Source organism: Heptranchias perlo, chromosome 25 (genome assembly GCF_035084215.1).
Source record: "Heptranchias perlo isolate sHepPer1 chromosome 25, sHepPer1.hap1, whole genome shotgun sequence".
NCBI classification, from domain to species: domain Eukaryota; kingdom Metazoa; phylum Chordata; class Chondrichthyes; order Hexanchiformes; family Hexanchidae; genus Heptranchias; species Heptranchias perlo.
The window spans coordinates 33,817,130-33,835,939 of NC_090349.1; the positions used below are offsets into that span (position 1 = coordinate 33,817,130).

At 39.5% G+C, this 18,810-nt stretch overlaps 1 protein-coding gene across 1 annotated transcript in view; it reads left to right on the forward strand.

Annotated features, from left to right (window-relative positions):
* The window catches only part of pole (polymerase (DNA directed), epsilon), a 125,261-nt gene that overhangs the window by 96,192 nt on the left and 10,259 nt on the right, over nucleotides 1–18,810 (forward strand). Inside the window, exons 38-44 of the mRNA XM_068005940.1 lie at nucleotides 985–1,205; nucleotides 2,274–2,478; nucleotides 4,001–4,174; nucleotides 7,592–7,717; nucleotides 8,917–9,049; nucleotides 12,663–12,855; nucleotides 17,830–17,961. Coding sequence (XP_067862041.1) covers nucleotides 985–1,205; nucleotides 2,274–2,478; nucleotides 4,001–4,174; nucleotides 7,592–7,717; nucleotides 8,917–9,049; nucleotides 12,663–12,855; nucleotides 17,830–17,961 — 1,184 coding nt within the window. The remainder of the gene's footprint in view (nucleotides 1–984; nucleotides 1,206–2,273; nucleotides 2,479–4,000; nucleotides 4,175–7,591; nucleotides 7,718–8,916; nucleotides 9,050–12,662; nucleotides 12,856–17,829; nucleotides 17,962–18,810) is intronic.

An 18,810-nucleotide genomic window follows, 5' to 3' on the forward strand; every position in this document is an offset into this window, starting at 1 on the left:
ACAACGAGCAAGGTAAGTACTCTCAAGTGGAACCCCGCTGGCTTTAATTGCCTGCGGGATTCCCACCAGCGGGGCTTGCGCGCGCAGCCCCGCACGTCAGCGCGGTACCCGGAAGTGGCCAGGATTTCGTCGCGATCCGGTCACGTGACCGGAGATCGGGATTTTCGGGGCCATCCCGCTGGGAACCCGCCGGAAACACGCTCCTAAAATCGAGCCCAGGGTTTGTACTCCTGTTTACCTATCCAGTGACCTATGCTCAAATGTGTAGATGCTGGATAAAGATGTGATTGCTCTTAGCTATGGCGCCCCCGCCATGGAATTGCTTGCTGACACTCAGTGTCAAGGCTAGCACATGACAAATGGCCACATGGGTAAGTTACCATACTCCAGCTTGAGTTTGTGCCTTCAGGAGAAAATGGGAGAAGCTTGGAAGTGAGAACCAGCTGGAACCTGCTATGCATTGGTGGAAATTGCGTCCTTGACCTTCTAAGCAAAGATTTGGCTATCTCGTCCGTGTGCTTCTGAAAAATCTAGGAGAAAGTGCAATCCTAGGCTGCTCTTGTGCACCTCCAATTGCCAGTTATGCAGTCACATTGGCAGATGTCTTGGAGCAAGTTCCCCAATGAGCCTCGTGGCTGAGGGAGATGAATGGTGCAGGGACATCCAGCAGGTGGAAAATATTTTTCAAACTGAGAGGCTGAACTTCAGAAAGTTTAAACTGGAGGAAGGAACATTAGAAAGGAAAGAATCAACTCATATTTCTTATGCACACCCCAAGTTGACTGCCTGACACTGGCAGAATCGGAGAATAGATCACATTCTATCCATTTGACTAAAGATGCTTGCGTGGCATATATTCATTACATCAGGAAAATTTCTGAAATGAATAAAGCAAAATAAAATAATAGCACGGAAGACTGATTTAGTAAACTGTCTGGTATTAAACACTGTCCTTTAATACTAACTACATAATTCCCATCCCAGATATTACCACATCCCCATTGGGAATCTTCCAGATGACATCTCTACCTTTGGATCGGACCTCTTCTTCTCCAGGCATCTTCGACGACACAACCATCTGTTGTGGCTTTCCCCAACATCCCGGCCTGATCTGGGAGGGAAAGAGGCAGACGATAATCGTCTGGTGATGGAATTTGACGAGAGGTCAACAGTTGAGATTAATAATCCAGGGTGTTACTCCACAGGTATGTGGGCTGCTGTACAAATACTGCTTCATCAGGATAACAGAAACATTTTTTAGGTCATTCAATGCTGTAGATTGCTCTCCTTCTCTCCCTCCTTCTCTGAAGCAGGGACTAGCAAGTTAACTTGAATGGAAAAAAAGGAAATTAAAACAAAATACATCATAGAGAACAGCAGAAAAAATTCAAACCAGGAAAGGTTTGCATAGGCACAGCCACGTGGCTTGCGGGTGCTTGCAGGCAGGGAATACCATTTACATCCATCTAATTTGTTTTATCCAGTGATGGTTCCTGCACAACAGCCACAGCAGGTACAAGTAAAAATTATTGCACAAAGGATAAGAGCAACACCAGACCATGTCTTTAAGCCTCAGATTCATTCACCCAATGTTCTCAGGATTCCAAGATGGCCTGGGTCTGAGACCAGTGAATGATCTCACTTGATCCCACTCTACCTACGTACAAGGAAAGTTTAATCTTAGTGACCGAGGAAGGAATGACGTTTTAGCTCTGATTCGATAAGGATGCATATGTAGCAGTAGCATTCTAGAGACTGAATATGTTGCACATGTGGCTGTGTAACACAAATTATTCATCACAATTGGAGACCCCATTGCCATTTACTTCATGGAATTATCAAATTCATGTTGGGCCTTGGTTTGCTTCCCAAAAATTGGGCCATGGATGCTTCCACTGATTTCATTATTTCTCCCAGTTTGAAGTGTTGTACTTGATATCTCTAAATATTAGCTGCTCCATTGTGGATTTTTCTTGAAGTCTATGAAATTTTCTGCTTCTCTGCTAGTTCCATTTTTCTCCCTGTATCTGCATCACCAGGCTATGCATTTCCTGGCACTGAGGGCGAATGGCCTCTACATTTGCCACTGTTCAGCTGGCTAATAAGGACGCGACAAGCCTTTCTACAAGCATCTACCTTCTCAAAGCTTTGTTTAGTTAGTTTTAATTCAGTTAATAGGATTCAGTCACTTATAAATTTTGTGAAATTTTAAATAAGAAAATATCCTGGATCTTGACTTTTTTTTTCTAAAAAGTTATTATTCTCTCATCTAGTTTCTGTGGAGCTCGATATTCAGAGTCTGGCTGTTAACACCATCCTTCAGTCCCATCACGTAAATGATATGGAGGGAGCATCCAGTATTGGTGTCAGCTTCGATGTTATCCAGCAAGCTTCGCTCGAAGACATGATGGCTGGTAACCAGGCAGCTAATGCACTAGCCAGTTATGATGAGACAGCATTGTGCTCCAACACGTTCAGGTATTTGTGTGTGGAGAGCAAAGGGGAGAGAGAAGGTTGTCAGCAGCTTTTCTTGGGGCCCTTTGTAAGAGTTTGTGCGCTGATCAATTTGTTGTGTTTTTTGAGTATTTTCTATTGTTCCCAATTTATAGCATTCATTGTTTTTTCTTTTACTGCAGCTAATGTAACGTGTACTAGGAAAAACATTTTCCTGATATCCTTTTGAGTCTAAGAACTAATTTGCATAATTCAGACAGCTTTTTAGTTAAATTAGTGCTTTTGGTATTACAGTTCAACAACAACAACTTGCATTTATATAGTGCCTTTAACCTAGTAAAATGCCCCAAGGCAGGGAGTGTTACCAAGCAAAATTTGATATCAAGCCACATAAGATGCTATTAGGACAGGTGATCAAAAGCTTGGTCAAAGAAGTAGCTCTTAAGGTGCATCTTAAAGGAGGAGAGAGAGGCGGGTAAAATTCCAGAGTTTAGGGCCTAGGCAGCTGCAGGCCTGGCCGCCAGTGCTGGAGCAATTAAAATCGGGGATGGCAAGAGGTTAGAATTGGAGGAGCGCAGAGATCTCGAAGGGTTGTAGAGCTGGAGGAAGTTAGAGATTGGGGGTGGGGTGGTGGTGGGTGGATGTGAGGGCCATGGGGGGATTTGAAAACAAGGATGAGAATTTTAAAATCGAGGCGTTGCTGGACCGGGAGCCAACGTCGGGCAGCTAGCATAGGAGTGGTGGGTGAACAGGACTTGGTGCAAGTTAGGACATGTTCAGCAGAGTTTTTGGATCATTTAAAGGTAAATGCCCAAAGCTGTTCAATAACATACTAATTTATGTGCTGATGTGACATAGGCTGACTATTCCCTATCCAGATTGGCCCACAAGTTAATGGGAGAGAAGGCACTAAGAATTTAAGACAAGTATGTCATGTGGAAGTTTTTTTCTTTCCCAGTGGGTTACTACATAACCGCTAAATATTTTAACAGTTTGTTTCAAAATACTGGGCTCCAGCTCCCAACTTGATACACTTCTTTCTTGTACTTGGTTGTGAAGCATTCGCTCCAACTATGCATTTTGTCACAATAAATTGAGTGCTCTGTCAAGTATTTTATGTGTGTTGGCATTGGCTTATTGCTCACTCAGCCAAACAGCGACTGAAAGTTGGGTGTAGCTGATGCCTGTTGGGAACTTTTTTTGGTCCCTGCAGCTTTTTTTTTTCTCTCTCGGCAACACACACGTTCTGCAGTTGGGTGGGTGGATGCCTTCTCCGAGCCTCTGCCAGTGATGCTCAGAGCAGGTGGTTGGGAAGCTCGCGCCATCACCATCATAACTTTATTTTTCCCTTTCCTTCCCCCTCCACCAGCCAGCTTACCAGTTGGTCACTCCTCTCAGTAACACAACTGATTGGGATTTAAACATGGAGGATGAGACTTGTGATGCTATATATGCTGCTCTGTGGGCACAATGAGTGTCAAAATTGTTTGCAGTCCCTGCTTAAACCATTGTTTCTCTGCTAATGAGTGTATTCCTGTTGTTCCAGAATTTTGAAAAGCATGGTTGTTGGCTGGGTGAAGGAGATCACCCACTATCAGAATATGTATGCTGATAACCAAGTGATGCACTTTTACCGTTGGCTGCGATCTCCCTCATCACTGTTGTATGACCCTGCACTACACCGTACTCTCCACAACATGATGAAGAAGCTGTTTCTGCAGTAAGTTTTTAAAAATACAGGTGTATGGTAATGGGTGCTTTAGAGTGAAGTATAAGCATCTTCTGAAATCAGTCTGTATTTTCCTGAAGGAGGTAGATGGCTGTGTGGTATTTTTAAAGTGTCAACATTTTCTTACCTTAACGTTTCACAAGTTTGCGTTTAAGCTCTTACCAAGCGCACAGTCTGTTTTCTGTCTAGATCTCTTAACAGAACAGGATACATGTTTCAGAAGGTGCCTGTACCCTAATGTCCTAACAAAGATGTGGTTACAATAGAAATAGCAAATATCCTATAGATGTTTGCCTGACTGGCAAATGCTATTAGATTGCCCAGTGTTATACAAATAAGAACAGTACATAAAGCCATAACAGTATGCACTTAATGCTATCCTGTAAAGGGGGCATTCTCCTCCTATAGTTATAAAGGGTGCAAAATTGGTTTGTTTAGCATCTTAGAAACAATAAATCAGAATGATAGCAAATGCTCAAAGTTTAAAGAAATTGAACTGGGGTCAGAGCTCTATTGTAAGGAATGCTCATCATTCTTTTGATTATTAGCAAGTATTTTGATTTTTTTTTTAATAAGTAAAGTGGATATTTCATAGCAAGGAAATGTATACGCCTATAATCGAATCTCTGATTTCTTATACACTGTTAAGTTTTATTTTTGATGCAATTGTGATTGCTGTTTTTTATATTGCAGATTTTTAATGTAAGTAATCCCATGGCAAGATGCAGCTTTTCTAGTGAGAACCATGTTGATCTTTTTAGGGTTTACTCTGATGTATCTTTTGTGCTTAATGCTAAATACCACTCCATAAACAAGCCTTAGCTCCCGATGATCCAGAGTGACATTATGCACACAATGTCTAGTGATGTACTATTGTCTAGGGGTCAAACAGAAGCCCTCATTACTATAATAGTTTTCTGGAATTGACATTTTCTTTTGGGTAGTTAAACAATTAATACTTTATCACACCATACGTACTCAAGAATACAAACTTAACTGAAAATCAAATTAACAGAAAAAGCAGATACTAGTGGAAAATTAATTCAGCAGATTTCACCTGATTACAGAGCTTTTAACTTCTATCTCCTTGGGTGGAAGAATACTTAGACACAACACTTCGCCACTATTTTAGTAATACTAAACTGGGATTAACACATGTAGCATCACTTATACATAAGATTCAGTCTACCAACATACAGTTTCTGGCCTCTATCTTGATGGACGTTGTAGAGAAGAGAGCATGCTGCCTGGGCTATACCTTTCCATAACCATTGATTTCTTGTACTCCAGCTTTGAATTTCAAAACATTTCTTCAATAGTTGAACAAAGGGGATGGAGTTTTTACAGAATGCACAAGACTCCTTTCTGACTCAATAGTTAAGAAGCCTAACAAGGGAAGAATCACCACTAGACCTTGTAATGACCCACAGCAGATAAGAGAAGTGTGGAAGAATATCGAGGGAGTAGTGATCACAATATAATATGGTTTAAGATAATAATTGAGACAGATACAGATAGTATAAAGACCAAAGTAATATTTGGAAAGAGCCAACTGAGGGAATAAAGATGGATCTATTGAAGGTAAACTGGAGAAAAATATTGACCGAAAAAGAAGTCGAACAACCGTGTACGATATTTGAAGGGAAGATCAATAGAGTTCAATGAAAATATATTCTTCCTTTTTAAAAAAAACAAACTAGCCACGAATGGGATGCCATGGATAAATAGAAGTGAGGGTAAAATTGAAACTAAAGAAAAAGGTATTCACAAAGTAAATGAGATGACGACAAGAGGGAATAGGCTGAGCTTAGGGAAGAGGATAAAAAGAAAATTAGGAAGGCAAAGAGTAAATATCTAAGAATATAACTAGAAATAGTATATAGAAGTAGTAAGAAGTATTCTATAGGCACATAAGTAACAAAAGGAGAATTAAGTTAGGCATAAGGCCACTAAGTGATGAGTAAGATAAACTCACAGGAGATAAGTCTGAAATGGTAGGAATACTGAATAGATGCTTTGTACTGAAGAGGCTGCCAAAGAGGAAATGACAACAGTAGAAGCCAAGAGAGATATTGCAACAGTTAAGATAGAAGGAAAGGAGATACTAGACAAACTAGCTAAACTTAAGGTGGACAAGACCCCGGATGGAAATGAGTATCTGCAGGTGCAATCCAAAGAAACTGGGGAGAGATAGCAGAGGCACTAATATACGTATATAAAAATTCAATAGAAAAAGGAATAGTGTCAGAGAACTGGTGAACAGCAAATCCAATTCCTGTATTTAAAAAGGGAGGTAGAACTAACCTAGAGCGCTATAGATCAGTTAGTTTAACGTCTGGTAGAAAAAATACCAGAATCTTTGTTAAAAGATCAGATAACAAAACGCCTAGAGACGGAGAATATAATTTAAAAATATATATATAGTCAGCATGTATTTCTGAAAGGAAGGAACCCCATTACCTACAGGGCTAATTAGGTGGTTGTTAAATGGTTCCTATTTGCTTTGTAATCAAAGACATTTACATCAGAATAATGCTTTGAATTGACATTCTGTGTACCAGAAAGCAGCATGTATCATGTCCAACATGTGAAAAACCATTTGGTAGAGAAACAAAAGCAATAGAGAGATTCTGTCTCAGCTGGCAATAACCAAATTTGAAGTGTCCAACCACATCTCCTAAAAAGAAATTAAAAATGTATAGACTTTATTGTTATTTAAATTTTGACAGAACCGCGATCCGTCACACCTGACTTTCACTGGTGTTCATGTTTTACCTGGTGGCTCATCGCTTTCTAAGTTCTGTGTTGCTGGTATATATGAATTCACACACAAACTAAGCATTACAAAACAACTTGTAGAAGTTGGTGACAAAGCCAATAAAAGCCATGCACTGATGTAAAGCAGATCAAAACCTTGTAAAGTAATCCAACTTCTGAAACTTTTGTATATTTGGATCTGAATCAAATGGTTACTGTGATACTGTTTGTGTGTTGGGGCATCTTTTGAGGCCATCTCCAGTCAGGCTTGAGTGGCCTCACTGAAATTTAAAAAAGACAATCCAGAATGTTATATTTACAAAATGTATTTTTTTTTAAATCTTCATTATAAGTTTCACCTCTTTAACAATGGTAAGTTAATGCCTTTTGAATGAAGATGTCTCTTGTGCACCAAATTTAATTATGTATGTAATATCTGCTGTAGATTTTCATCTTGCACTACCATGCACAGTGTGCTTTTAGTGATTTAGCATCAGATACTACGTTACTATAGCAGTACTGAACTGACTTATAAATTTTATCTCTTGGCCAGAAAGTTATAATGTCCTATGGTTACAAAAAAAATGTTATCAGCAGAGTGACCATCAAAATGGACTAAATATGACTTGGCATTTCTGTTTTTTCACATAGGCTTGTAGCAGAATTTAAAAGGTTGGGTTCATCTGTGATTTATGCCAACTTCAACCGTATAATACTGTGCACCAAGAAGCGGCGGATTGAGGATTCAATAGGATATGTGGAATACATTACAAAGAGGTAATGTCTGCATTTCTACACAAATGGACCTTTTTAAATTGTTATAAGTAGGGCCTTAAAATCAAATATGGGAAAATATTTTTCCTTTTAAATTGAAGACAAGATCATTAATATGGTAGTTCTACTGCTGTGAAGCTGTCAAATAAAAATAATGCTTTTTTTTGGATTAATTTTATTTTATGTAGCATTCTTCCCACCCGAGTGGCATTATTGTTCGGATTTGTGGTTGGTCTAATTAGACTGCACGTCCCTAGCCCCAATTCCCAGGCTCCCAGTGTTTGTGGCTGAGTTGTTAGACTCGCTATTAGATAGACTGTCTGGATTCAGCTCAGCTCAGTTGGTAGTACTCACTTCTGTCAGGTTTTTAGTTCAAACCCCACTATGAATTTGAATACAGAATCTAGGCCTACAGTTCAGTGAAGAAGTGTTGCATTGTCGGAGGTGCCTGATCATTTCAGGTAGCATATTAAGCAGCCCTGTCTACTTGCTCAGGTAAAAGTAAAAGGTTGCTTGGCACTGTTCAAACAAGATCCAATATTCTTCCCTCAACTACTACCACCACCAAAAATCTATTCATCACCTATTCATTCATTTGTGGACCCTTTCTGCACGTGTTTGCCTACATAACAACAGTGACTGCACTTCAAAAGTAATATATTAGTTGTAAACGGCTTTGGAATATCCTGGGGATGTGATAAGTTGTTATATAATTGTAAGTCTGTTCTCTTTGCCTCAGACGGACCCAGATAATGGTTCAATCCCGGTGCTTATGTGGATGTTACATTCTGAGATTAACTATGGGAGTAACTTAGAACAATAGGGGATGACGGATCATTTTCTATGGACCCATTGTACTGCTCCCGCAAAAACAATTGGTTTTAGCAATAAATTGTTCACATTTTTTATTTATAAACACAGCAGTTGTACATTATATGTCGGATTCAGCTGTCGGTACTGATTTCTTATTAGGCTGCAGATTGATGTGATTCAATAGAGCAAAGCAGCTCTGAAACCTGGGCATAAGCTAACAGCTTACCTGAGAAAGGCGTCTGGGAAATTTGAATAACCATCAAGGTTGAGATTTCCAGCCTTTTGGGATTGCAGCCCCAATTCTGCCATGAGTAATGCTAAGATCATTGTTATGTACGTGAAAGAAATAGGCTGCTTGAGTAATTTTATCTTTTTTAAACAAAAAACAGCATTCATTCCCGTGAGATTTTCCACTCCCTCTCCATCTCGTTTTCTCGCTGCTGGGAGTTCCTGCTTTGGATGGACCCAGCCAATTGTGGTGGTATTAAGGGAAAGCTTCCCTCCAGCGTTCTCAGCGAAGAGGTAAGGGGCTCTTCCTTTACTCTAAAGATGTTGGATAGTATTTGTAGATCATGAACAAAAATGAAAACTGAAAAATTCATGTATGTTTTTATTTGAGTTTAAAATTCCTACTAGCTACATTGGTACAAACATAAATGATGTAGAAGTGTGTGGTTTTAGTGACTCAGTTTTCCAGGGATCTCCACTGTGTTAAGGATATTGGTACTGATGCACTATGGGGTAAGTCACACTTAAACCAATGCACTTTAGGACTGTGTGCTACTTGTAATTCATCACCTCAATTTGTTCCGACCATCATTGACAGATCTGTAATCACTATATTTCACCCTTATTATACATGTCATGTTGTTTACCAAAGTCCCAAGACAAAAATCTACAATTGTACTGCTGGATGTCTTGCATAGTTCAGGACCTGAAAATTTTGTGTGCTCACCATTACTGTAGGAATGCACATCTTGAACCCAAACCCCAATTGAATATTCAATCTTTGAGACTCAACGTACATTAAGATAAGGGATGATTAGCTGGAAAATCCTAATGTTCCAATATCCACAACAGATGTAGGGAACATACCAGAATGTCTAAGGTATGATTATATGGTGCTGTATTTAGCTCCTGTCAGTTGATCCCATGTAAAACCAACCTGAATAATGAGAAGAAAATAATCTGCCAGTTGTTGTCTGAATTAAGTGCAGTATTGTTTGGAAAACCATTTAATGTTTGGCATACCAAGATCAAGAAATGAACAGAGATACAAAGTTGTATCTCTAACACTACTTTATCTTCCTTACTATACATATACAAAGATAATATGTTTATCGGAGTGAACATTACAAATGGTACAGTAACTTGATATAGGAAATACAACAGCACTGCAGTAGTTGGGCTCAACTTAGTGTAACGTAATTACAGACGCTTAGACTTAGCTCAATTTCAGAATGATGGTCTTGAAGATTATGCTATATGTAGTCTCTCAGTTATATAAGCAAACAACTGATACCAAAATATTTAGGGAGCATATGATTGGTACCAGTTTTTTAAAAAAAGCCTATGACTTCTTTGTTCCAGAAATGGTTGCATGTCAGGTTAAAGTTGATTCTTCTCCTACATTGACCTGGTTTTGTTCATCCTGGGCTAAATATGGTATCTAGATTGTGACTCTCCTGGATCCCTCACAACTGTCAGTTGTTCCAGGTTCATCTGGCATCTTTTTTTTCTATTCTATCCCATACATGTACTTATCCATTTACATTATGTTTCTCATCTAAAGTACAGTACAGAATTGTCTGGTCAACAAGATCTCAGCTGAATTGAATTCCCTTTATTTTTCTTAGCTTCTTTTCCTTTTATTCTGATTGGAGTGCCTGAGTATTCTTTTGGCTGACTTGGTCTCCATTGTAAATAGACTACAGCAAAAGCTGCCTTTAACGGATGTCTGGATATACAACTTTAAACGAGCAATTTCAAGAGAATAAGGAAAAAGCTTTTAACAGTTGGACTGGTAGCCGGGGCAGGAATTGGTATATTAGAATAAGTCAGTTAAGGATAAATGAAATAGGTTGAGTGACAGCTTGGTTTAGTTGGAAACCACTGGGAAGAATATTGGAACATCCAAAGAGAACTGTTGCTGTTGAAGCCAAATGCAACAGTACTTTAACAGCAAGGGGGCTATTAAAGAAAAACTCAGATCCTTTAAAGGTGTTAAAGCCAAGGTGTTGCATGAAACTAGGGATGAAATCTACAAAGTTCTGACAATCATAATTTTGAATATATGGATGTTCCCACAGATTGGAAGCAAGCTAATGTAGCTGTTTTCAAAAAAGATGACAAAGCATAACCTATCCATTAGTGTTGCATCACTAACTGGCAAATTAATAGAACTGATCAATAGGAACAAGTCTGAAGATTACCTATATGAAAATATCCTAGTAGATAAGTCAGTACAGTTTTAGAAGGGAGGCTTACTATCCTTTTGATTTTTTTTTTTGAAGAAATGGTATCCCAGAGTTGGAAAGCCCATGATGTAGTATACTTGGACTTCATGAAAGTCTTTGATAAAAGTCTTGCATTAACAGCTGCTGCACAACCAATAAGGTATTGGGTATGCTTAGTTAACTTGGCTATTGATAAAGAATTGGTTGAAAGAGAGGTAATAGTATGTATTAGGGAAGTGATATTGGATGCAAAGGTGTACCCCAGGGATCAGTGCTGGGACTCCACTGTTTTTAATTTACATAAATGACCTGGATTTAGAAACTCCACTGCATGTTGCTCAAATTCACAAATGATGCTAAATTTGAGGGGGGAGCAACCCAATCCAATGAAGCAGCCAAAGAACTACAGAAGGACATAGTCAAAATTTGCAAGTGGGAAAAACTGTAGCAACTGTAATTCAGTTCTGAGATGTGCAAGTTGTTAAACATCAGAAGAAAACATGGACATACTCAGTAATTGGTTTAGAAAGGGCCAAAGGAAACACTGGTCATTGCAGAGCAGCAATCAATAAAGCAAACAGAATGCTGAGCAATATTACCAATCCAGTAGATTATAAATGAAGGTATCATGCTAGAGGTGTGTAGTGCTCTGCTTAGGTCCCACATTAATTATGGTCACTAAGGCAACAGGGAAACATCCAAGCTGTGAAAACAGTACAGAGAAGGGTCACTAAGCAAGGTAAATGAGAGGGGACTGTATAAAGGTATGCAAAATATTAGGCAAATCTGGAGCAATATTTCAAAGTAAAATGACTGTAGAGCAAGCAGATGTAAATGAAAACTCGATAAAGCAGGGTTGATGCCGAGAAGTATTTCTCTGCACGTAGTGATTAATACCTTGAATGGTATAGTTATGGAGGCAAAAACTGGAATAATTGAAGAGGCAGTTGGATACTTTGAGGGGCGTGTAGGTTTCAATGGAAGCATGAGCTGGATGGGACGAATGGTTTTCCTCATCTGAACTTAACTTTTGAGATATTAAAGGAAATTGCTGAGCTGCTATAGGTAGGTAAAGATCAGAGGCCAGATGTATCCTTACAAAAGAGAAAGAACTAGGTTGCTATCATGTGTCTGCTTGACAAAGCCTTGGGAGTAGGACAGCTAGTGTGTTGACCATAGATGGTACATAGCTCAAGGAGATCAAAGCAACAAGGGAGAAAATAGAAGGAGCTGAAGCAATCACTAAAATTACAACAAATTGGGGGGAGGGGAATTGCTAGGATGGTTTCAAGGTTGCAATCTAATCTTGAGATTTAGTTGACTGTTCTAAACAGCTGGTGTCAGCCCAGTTCTTAGACTCTTATCTCTTTTCCCACCTGAACTCTCAATACCATTTGCGATTTCTTGAGCAGATGACCAGATTCCAGACTTCTGCTCGTATCGTTTGAGCTATCTACTGGGAGGTAAATGAGCATGCTGTGGAGAACCTCTTGTTCAAGGTCTCTTCCAGGCAGCGGAACTGATCTGCATTTAAGGTGTAAAGAAAATGTCTAATTGTGACAAACGGAAATTGATTGGTTAGACCAGTAAATGCTTTGCTTTGGCAGTTAACTTTTGAGTCTCATCAAAGCAGAAACCGTAACTGTGAACAATGTGTGGTAACATTGTGTTTTGTCAAGGTGGAGAAGGATAAAGAAACAAAGGAACGTGTTGAAGATGAGGACAGCGATGATGAAGATGTTGAAGAGGTTCATAATGAGGATGAGGAAGGTGGTACAGATGTAGAAGACCTTTTGGACAATAACTGGAATATTATGCAGTATCTGCCACAAGCGTCCTCTTGCCAGAGCTACTTCCTCATGATTATCTCAGGTACTGCAAATTACAAACCTATGGGCCAGCAATTTTTATATATTTTATTACTATATATATATATATATATATATATATATATGTATCTCTCTATCTCTATCTTTCTCTAGGCTGGCAAGTGATTTTTTAAAAATGATTTGCGATTGATCTTATTACAAATTTCAATCTGTTAATCTTGGCTTTAATCGCATATTTAAAGAATTACTGCATGCATCTTATTCAAGTTTGTTTTACTGCTGTTATTATAATCCAAAAATTGCAACATAGACTAATAATAGTCAGATCTTTGTTTAAAAGAAAAACAATATAATGGGCACAATTGACATTTTGGTTATGAGCCCAATGCAACTTTATGCATTTTATTTCTGTAATTCACTGTCTACTGATCTGCAGCATACGCATACACATACATACAAGCACTGAACCAATAAGCTTGCTTGCTGTTGAAGAATGTTGTTGCCAATTCTTTTGGCAATCAAAAAGTGCAATAATTCATCGTGACAAGTACTTGCATACTTTTTTTTAAAAAAATTAGTCCTTTCATTCCAGTTTGCCATCATCTAGCTCTGGAATGCACTAGATCACACCTGCCAAAAATCTGGCAGGTTGGCAAGAATCCTCTTTTTTTTGTCTCTGGTGTTTGCAACAACGTGAATAGAGGTGCAAATCGTTCCTGCTTGCCACAGCATCGAGCCAAGTTGTGCAACTAATGAAAGTTAATGAGCCTCGCACGTCCAGGCAAGTCCTGTTTACAGACAGACTCACAGGGTTAACAGGTTACTACAGGAACAGCAGGTTAAACGTGTGTATTTAAAAAGCAAACCCAGACCCCATACACAGTATAAAGATTCAGTGCATTAACTTAGTAATTAACAAAATATTTTAACCCAGATGATTTCCTTTGCAAATAGTGACTCCTAAATTTGGAGCCAAGATTTTAAGGCAGTACAGTCATACAAAATTAATTTTAAAGTTATTTATTAAGCTACATTAGCAGCATTTTAAAAAAATTCTTACTTTTTGTCAGCTCTTATCTTACAGTGCTCTCCCTTCCTTGGCGTAAACCCAGTCTGAATTCAGTATTAACACACAGGTTTGTTAAAGAAACAAAAAGCCCGCAGACAGACCTGTGCTAGGTCCCCAGCAGTCACCGTCGGCCTACAGTGTGTCTCGCTGCTCCTAGCTCTGTTATCACTGTTAATACATGTGTATAGCACCATGGCAATTATAGATTCCATCGCCCAACCTTCTGCGATGTGTTGTTTGGAGCACCAAGAACCTGAAGAACCACATCTCCCAACAATCTTTGCAAAAATCATGCATGCTCTGATCCTGTACAACCCAAAACCAGATTTCACTAAATTGGAACTATAACATTTCTTTCACTACTAAAATAAGCATACCTCCTCATGCCCTCCTAATAACCTGGGTGTGCCCCCCAGTTTGGGAACCTCTGGTATAAATAGGATTTCATACTTAATTTTGTCATTTTTTTTCATTGCTGCTTCAGTTACTTTGGTGTTTACTGCACCAATGTTACTAGTGATTTATAATCTGAGGTTATGGAGCTCTAGTTAATCTGGTACTGCAGTGTTTAGTTCTAATCATGAAAGTGAATGTAGTCTGTGAATAGCATCTTTGCCACACCATGCAGTTACTTTAGTGTTGAGCTTTCAGGCTTTTGGACACAAAACCAAAGTTTTTTGTAGTGGGGGAGGTGGTTCTTGAATTGGTTTGGGTATCAAAGTTCAAAATAAGCATCATCGGACTCATCAGTTGAAGAGATGTGGCTTTAACCACAGAATGCAAAAAGGCTAAACTGACAGTAGGTCATGGGGCACAAGCTCAAACTGGTGGTAAGAAAAATATCTGACATCTCTCACAAATAACTCAGATGGGATGGGGCAAATGGCCTTCTCTATACATGTTGATCTTCCGATGTACAGTCAAAGACTTACCCCTAGGTTCACTTCTCAGGAATGCTATCATTAGAGGCTCAGAGTACAAGGAGTATAGGCTTTTCTTGCATATCTTTTATAATAAAGTTCAATTTTATCACTCCTTGCCTGAAAGTGGTGATTCTTGCTGGGATACAGTTCTATGGGCATCAACAGCTCTCTATTGTCTCACCCAAGTGATTTGTTTTTGTAGGCCTATACAGTGAGTATCAGTAGGCACAGGGGACATTATGGGCTCGATTTTCAAATGAAACCTTGGGGGCGGGGGGGGCAGCGAAAATCGGTAAAATCCGGAGCGGGTAAGAAACCCGGCTCCAATCCGCCGACTTCCGCATCTCACACAAACGCATCTGTGTGCACCCAGGGATCCATAAGTCCAGTGGGACGATATTTAAAGAAGCAAATGTATTGAGGTACTTACGGTACTTTATTTCTTACATATTAGGTGGTTAAAACGATTTTCAACTTACCTGGGCGGCTTTCCCTCGGCTTCCGATTCACGCCGAGCGGCCGGATCAGGCAAAAATAAATTAAATAACATTTCACACAGTTTTAAAAAGATAAATAAACCTACCATTTCAAACGATCTCACCTGCACCCCCTACTCCGATGCCTCACCACCCCCCCCGTTGTCTCCTTCTCCAATCTCTCAGCCCATGATGTGTGTGTGTGTCTCACCCTCCCCTCTCCGCCCCCCCCCCCCCCCCCCCCCACCGACTATGTTCAATGTCCCCTCCCACCTTCTTTGTCCCCCTCCTCCGATCTTTGTCTCCTTTCCCCCCCCCCTCCCCCCGGGGCATTGCAGCTCCTGCCAGCAGCAAGCCTGTCAATCAGATTGGCTGCCGGGCACAAAACCCGGAAACAAGATTAATGAGCATCAATTACCTCGCAATTGCGTGGGGAAAGGTAAAATTTTATTGTCCGGGTTTGTTGTGCAGCCATTGACCCCCGCCGCCATTTGAAAATCGTGCTCTATAGTTCAGCCCAAACCTGTCCTCCGCCATCCACATGCACGTTTTCCAGGAGGGGTGATGGATAGTATTCAGCATTAAGAACCCTGTCCCCTCTTACTCCTTGGGTGTTGAGCCCAATTGTAGTTCCCAAACTGGCTCAGTTTGCCCAGGCTGAGATCAAATAACTTAGCACAGAGCAGGAACCTGGCACCTGTTTTTTTTTTTGGCTCGTTAGTTAATGAATTTAGCCAATACACATTTGAGCACTGCTTTTCTTTTATACTTTTAATTCTAATGCAAGTTTATATTGTAGAAATTGAATGCTATTTTATAGAAAAGTGTAACTTAGGCTGTAAACAGTGTAAAATATGCTAGGTGTGCAAAAAATGACAGGATTTTTCATTTAAGCTTCAATTAATAGCAGTAATTTGAAAATCCAAAAGTGTCCAACTTCTTTTCACTTGCTAAACTAGATGATCAGATGTTCTCGTTGATGGAGTTAACTATCACAAGGTGCTTTATTGACATTTAGGGCGTTATAAAATTCTATTAAACTCACGTGGTTTCTTGCCAATGTATCTGCAATCCCTGCCTCATTATTTAATTATTGTAAGTTATTATTAAGGAGTGGCAAGAAAGATGATCCAGTTATAGATTTCAAAATTGCTTCATAACATCATACTTTTCCAGTTGGTAGTGTGTCTGAAGCTAACCAATATTGAGTGGAGGAAATCATATTCTGTACAAGAACGTAGCAGGGGAAGGACAAGGCTTCATTCAGTGTATTGTCATTTTTCTACTTAAAGTCCAGTTAGTAAACATATTTGTTTTTTTTCTTTAGCACAAACTCCTGACAAACTGCCAAGCAATAATTGTAGTAAATACCAGGTGACCATCTGCGGCATTGCTCATGGGTAGTCTGGGGTCTGCAGCACAGTCATGAAGTTTAGCTGCTAACTGTCCAGTTCCTTTTAATGTTGGTGCTTCTCATCCTTGTGTTTAAATTTTGAATTCCTTCATGGCCTTGCCCCTTCCTACGTCTGTACTCTTGTCCAGCCCTGTAACCCAAATTGCAGAACTCTTCATTCCTCTGATTCTGATCTCTTTACTGTCCCCCTTTCCATTACCTCACCATTGATGGCCGTGCCTTCAGTGGCATAAGCCCCATGCTCTGGAATTCTCTCCATGTCTCCACCTCCTTTTCTTCCTTTTAAAATCCACCTCTTCACCAAACCTTTGATCACCACTCCTAATATCTACTACTTTGGTTCGACATCTGTTTTTTTACTTTACACTTCTGTGAACATCATGAAACATTTTTCATGATTAAAGGTGCTTTATAAATGCAACATGCCATGTGGGTGAATGGTTTAAGTAGATCTTGTGGTGAGTTAGAACTTTACTGCTGTTTTGTAAAGGAGGTTTACAGTTCACCAGGTGTTTGTACATTTCTGACTCCAGGTCTGAAAAAAAAGAGCATACCTTTTTTATTCATGGCTCTTTGCTGTGTAGTAGAAGCTCTTAAGTTTTAAAATATCTTTGCACTTCTCTTATCTTTCTCCCCCCCCCCCCCCCACCACCCTCTCCTCAAATCACATCCCTAGGCCATTTGTTTACAGTTGCGGTACTTCGTCTGATACATTTTTAGATCACATCCAAGTGTTGAATGAGGGAAAATGGGGAAGGGGAAAGTTGGCAGTCACTGTTGTCCCGCCTCTTAAAATGAGTTGGAGTGGTATTGGTAGAAAATTGGACATGGGTCTGCTTCTTTCCCTTTTCTAGGGATTAGTGAGTAAGACAGGTGGACCTGTAGAGAAGGAGGGAAGTCATTTCATATCCCAGAAAAAGCAATAAATTACAAATTGGCAGAATAGAGACAGAGAAAATGAATTGGGGGCAAAGTTAGATGTTAACATCATTGTAACTGACTTTTCTTCTCTGCTCCCCCCCCCCCTCTCCTCACTAAAATAAAATTCATATTGTGCAAGCATCCAAGCAAATCATCTACTGTCACTGAATTTATTTATGATGTTTCATGTACTCACCACATTGAAATCTTTCAGCTTATATTGTAGCTGTGTATCACAGCATGAAGGAGGAACTGAGACGTAATGCCCCAGGCTGTACTCCTGTCAAACGACGAGTAGCCAGCCAGATCACTCAGGAGCCAGCAGGAGAAACTGGTGCTTTAGCAGGTGAGAACTTAAAAGTGCAGAAAGTAGTGTTTGCAGCAAAACACTTCATACCATTCATTATATTTCTGCTGTTATTGAAATCATTTTGAAGGATTGACCTATGGAAATTGCAAAAAGAATTTTGTTATGTCAGAAATTTAAAATAAACTGAACCATTTGCAATTTTTTCAATAGATTAATTCTTAAGCCAGAACAACTTTTAACAATTTGGATATTAATTTTTCTACACACTTAGGATGAGATTTTAAATTATCTGAAAAACTATGGGTTGTGTAACTTTAAAAGAAGAAATGGACATTTTCTATGAATTGTACTTACTGCAGTAATATGCTACTTTTGACTGAGTTTCTGTATAGATAAATATTACTTTCAGACAGTAACTGTAATGCTTTTCATATTCTCATGGTTTCCATTCCCACCAGGCTCCAATTGTCAGTGTCAGACATGGCTCAGTGGTAGTTTCTTGCCTCTGAGTCAGAAGGTTGTGGGTTTGAATCCCACTCCAGATACTTGAGCTCAAAATTCAGGCTGACACTGCAATGCAGCACTGAGGGAGGGCTGCAGTGTTGGAAGTGCCATCTTTCGGATGAGATGTTAAACCGATGCCCCGTCTGCCCCCTCAGGAGGACGTAAAAGATCCCATGGCACTATTTTGAAGAAGAGCAGGGGAGTTCACCCCAGTGTCTATGCAAATATTTATCCCTCAGCCAACATCACTTTTAAAAAAAAAAATCAGATTAGCTGGTCATTAGCACATTACTGTTTGTGGGACCTTGCTGTGTGTAATTTTGCTGTTGTGTTTCCTACTTTACAACAGTGACTACACTTTTAAAAAGTACTTCATTGGTA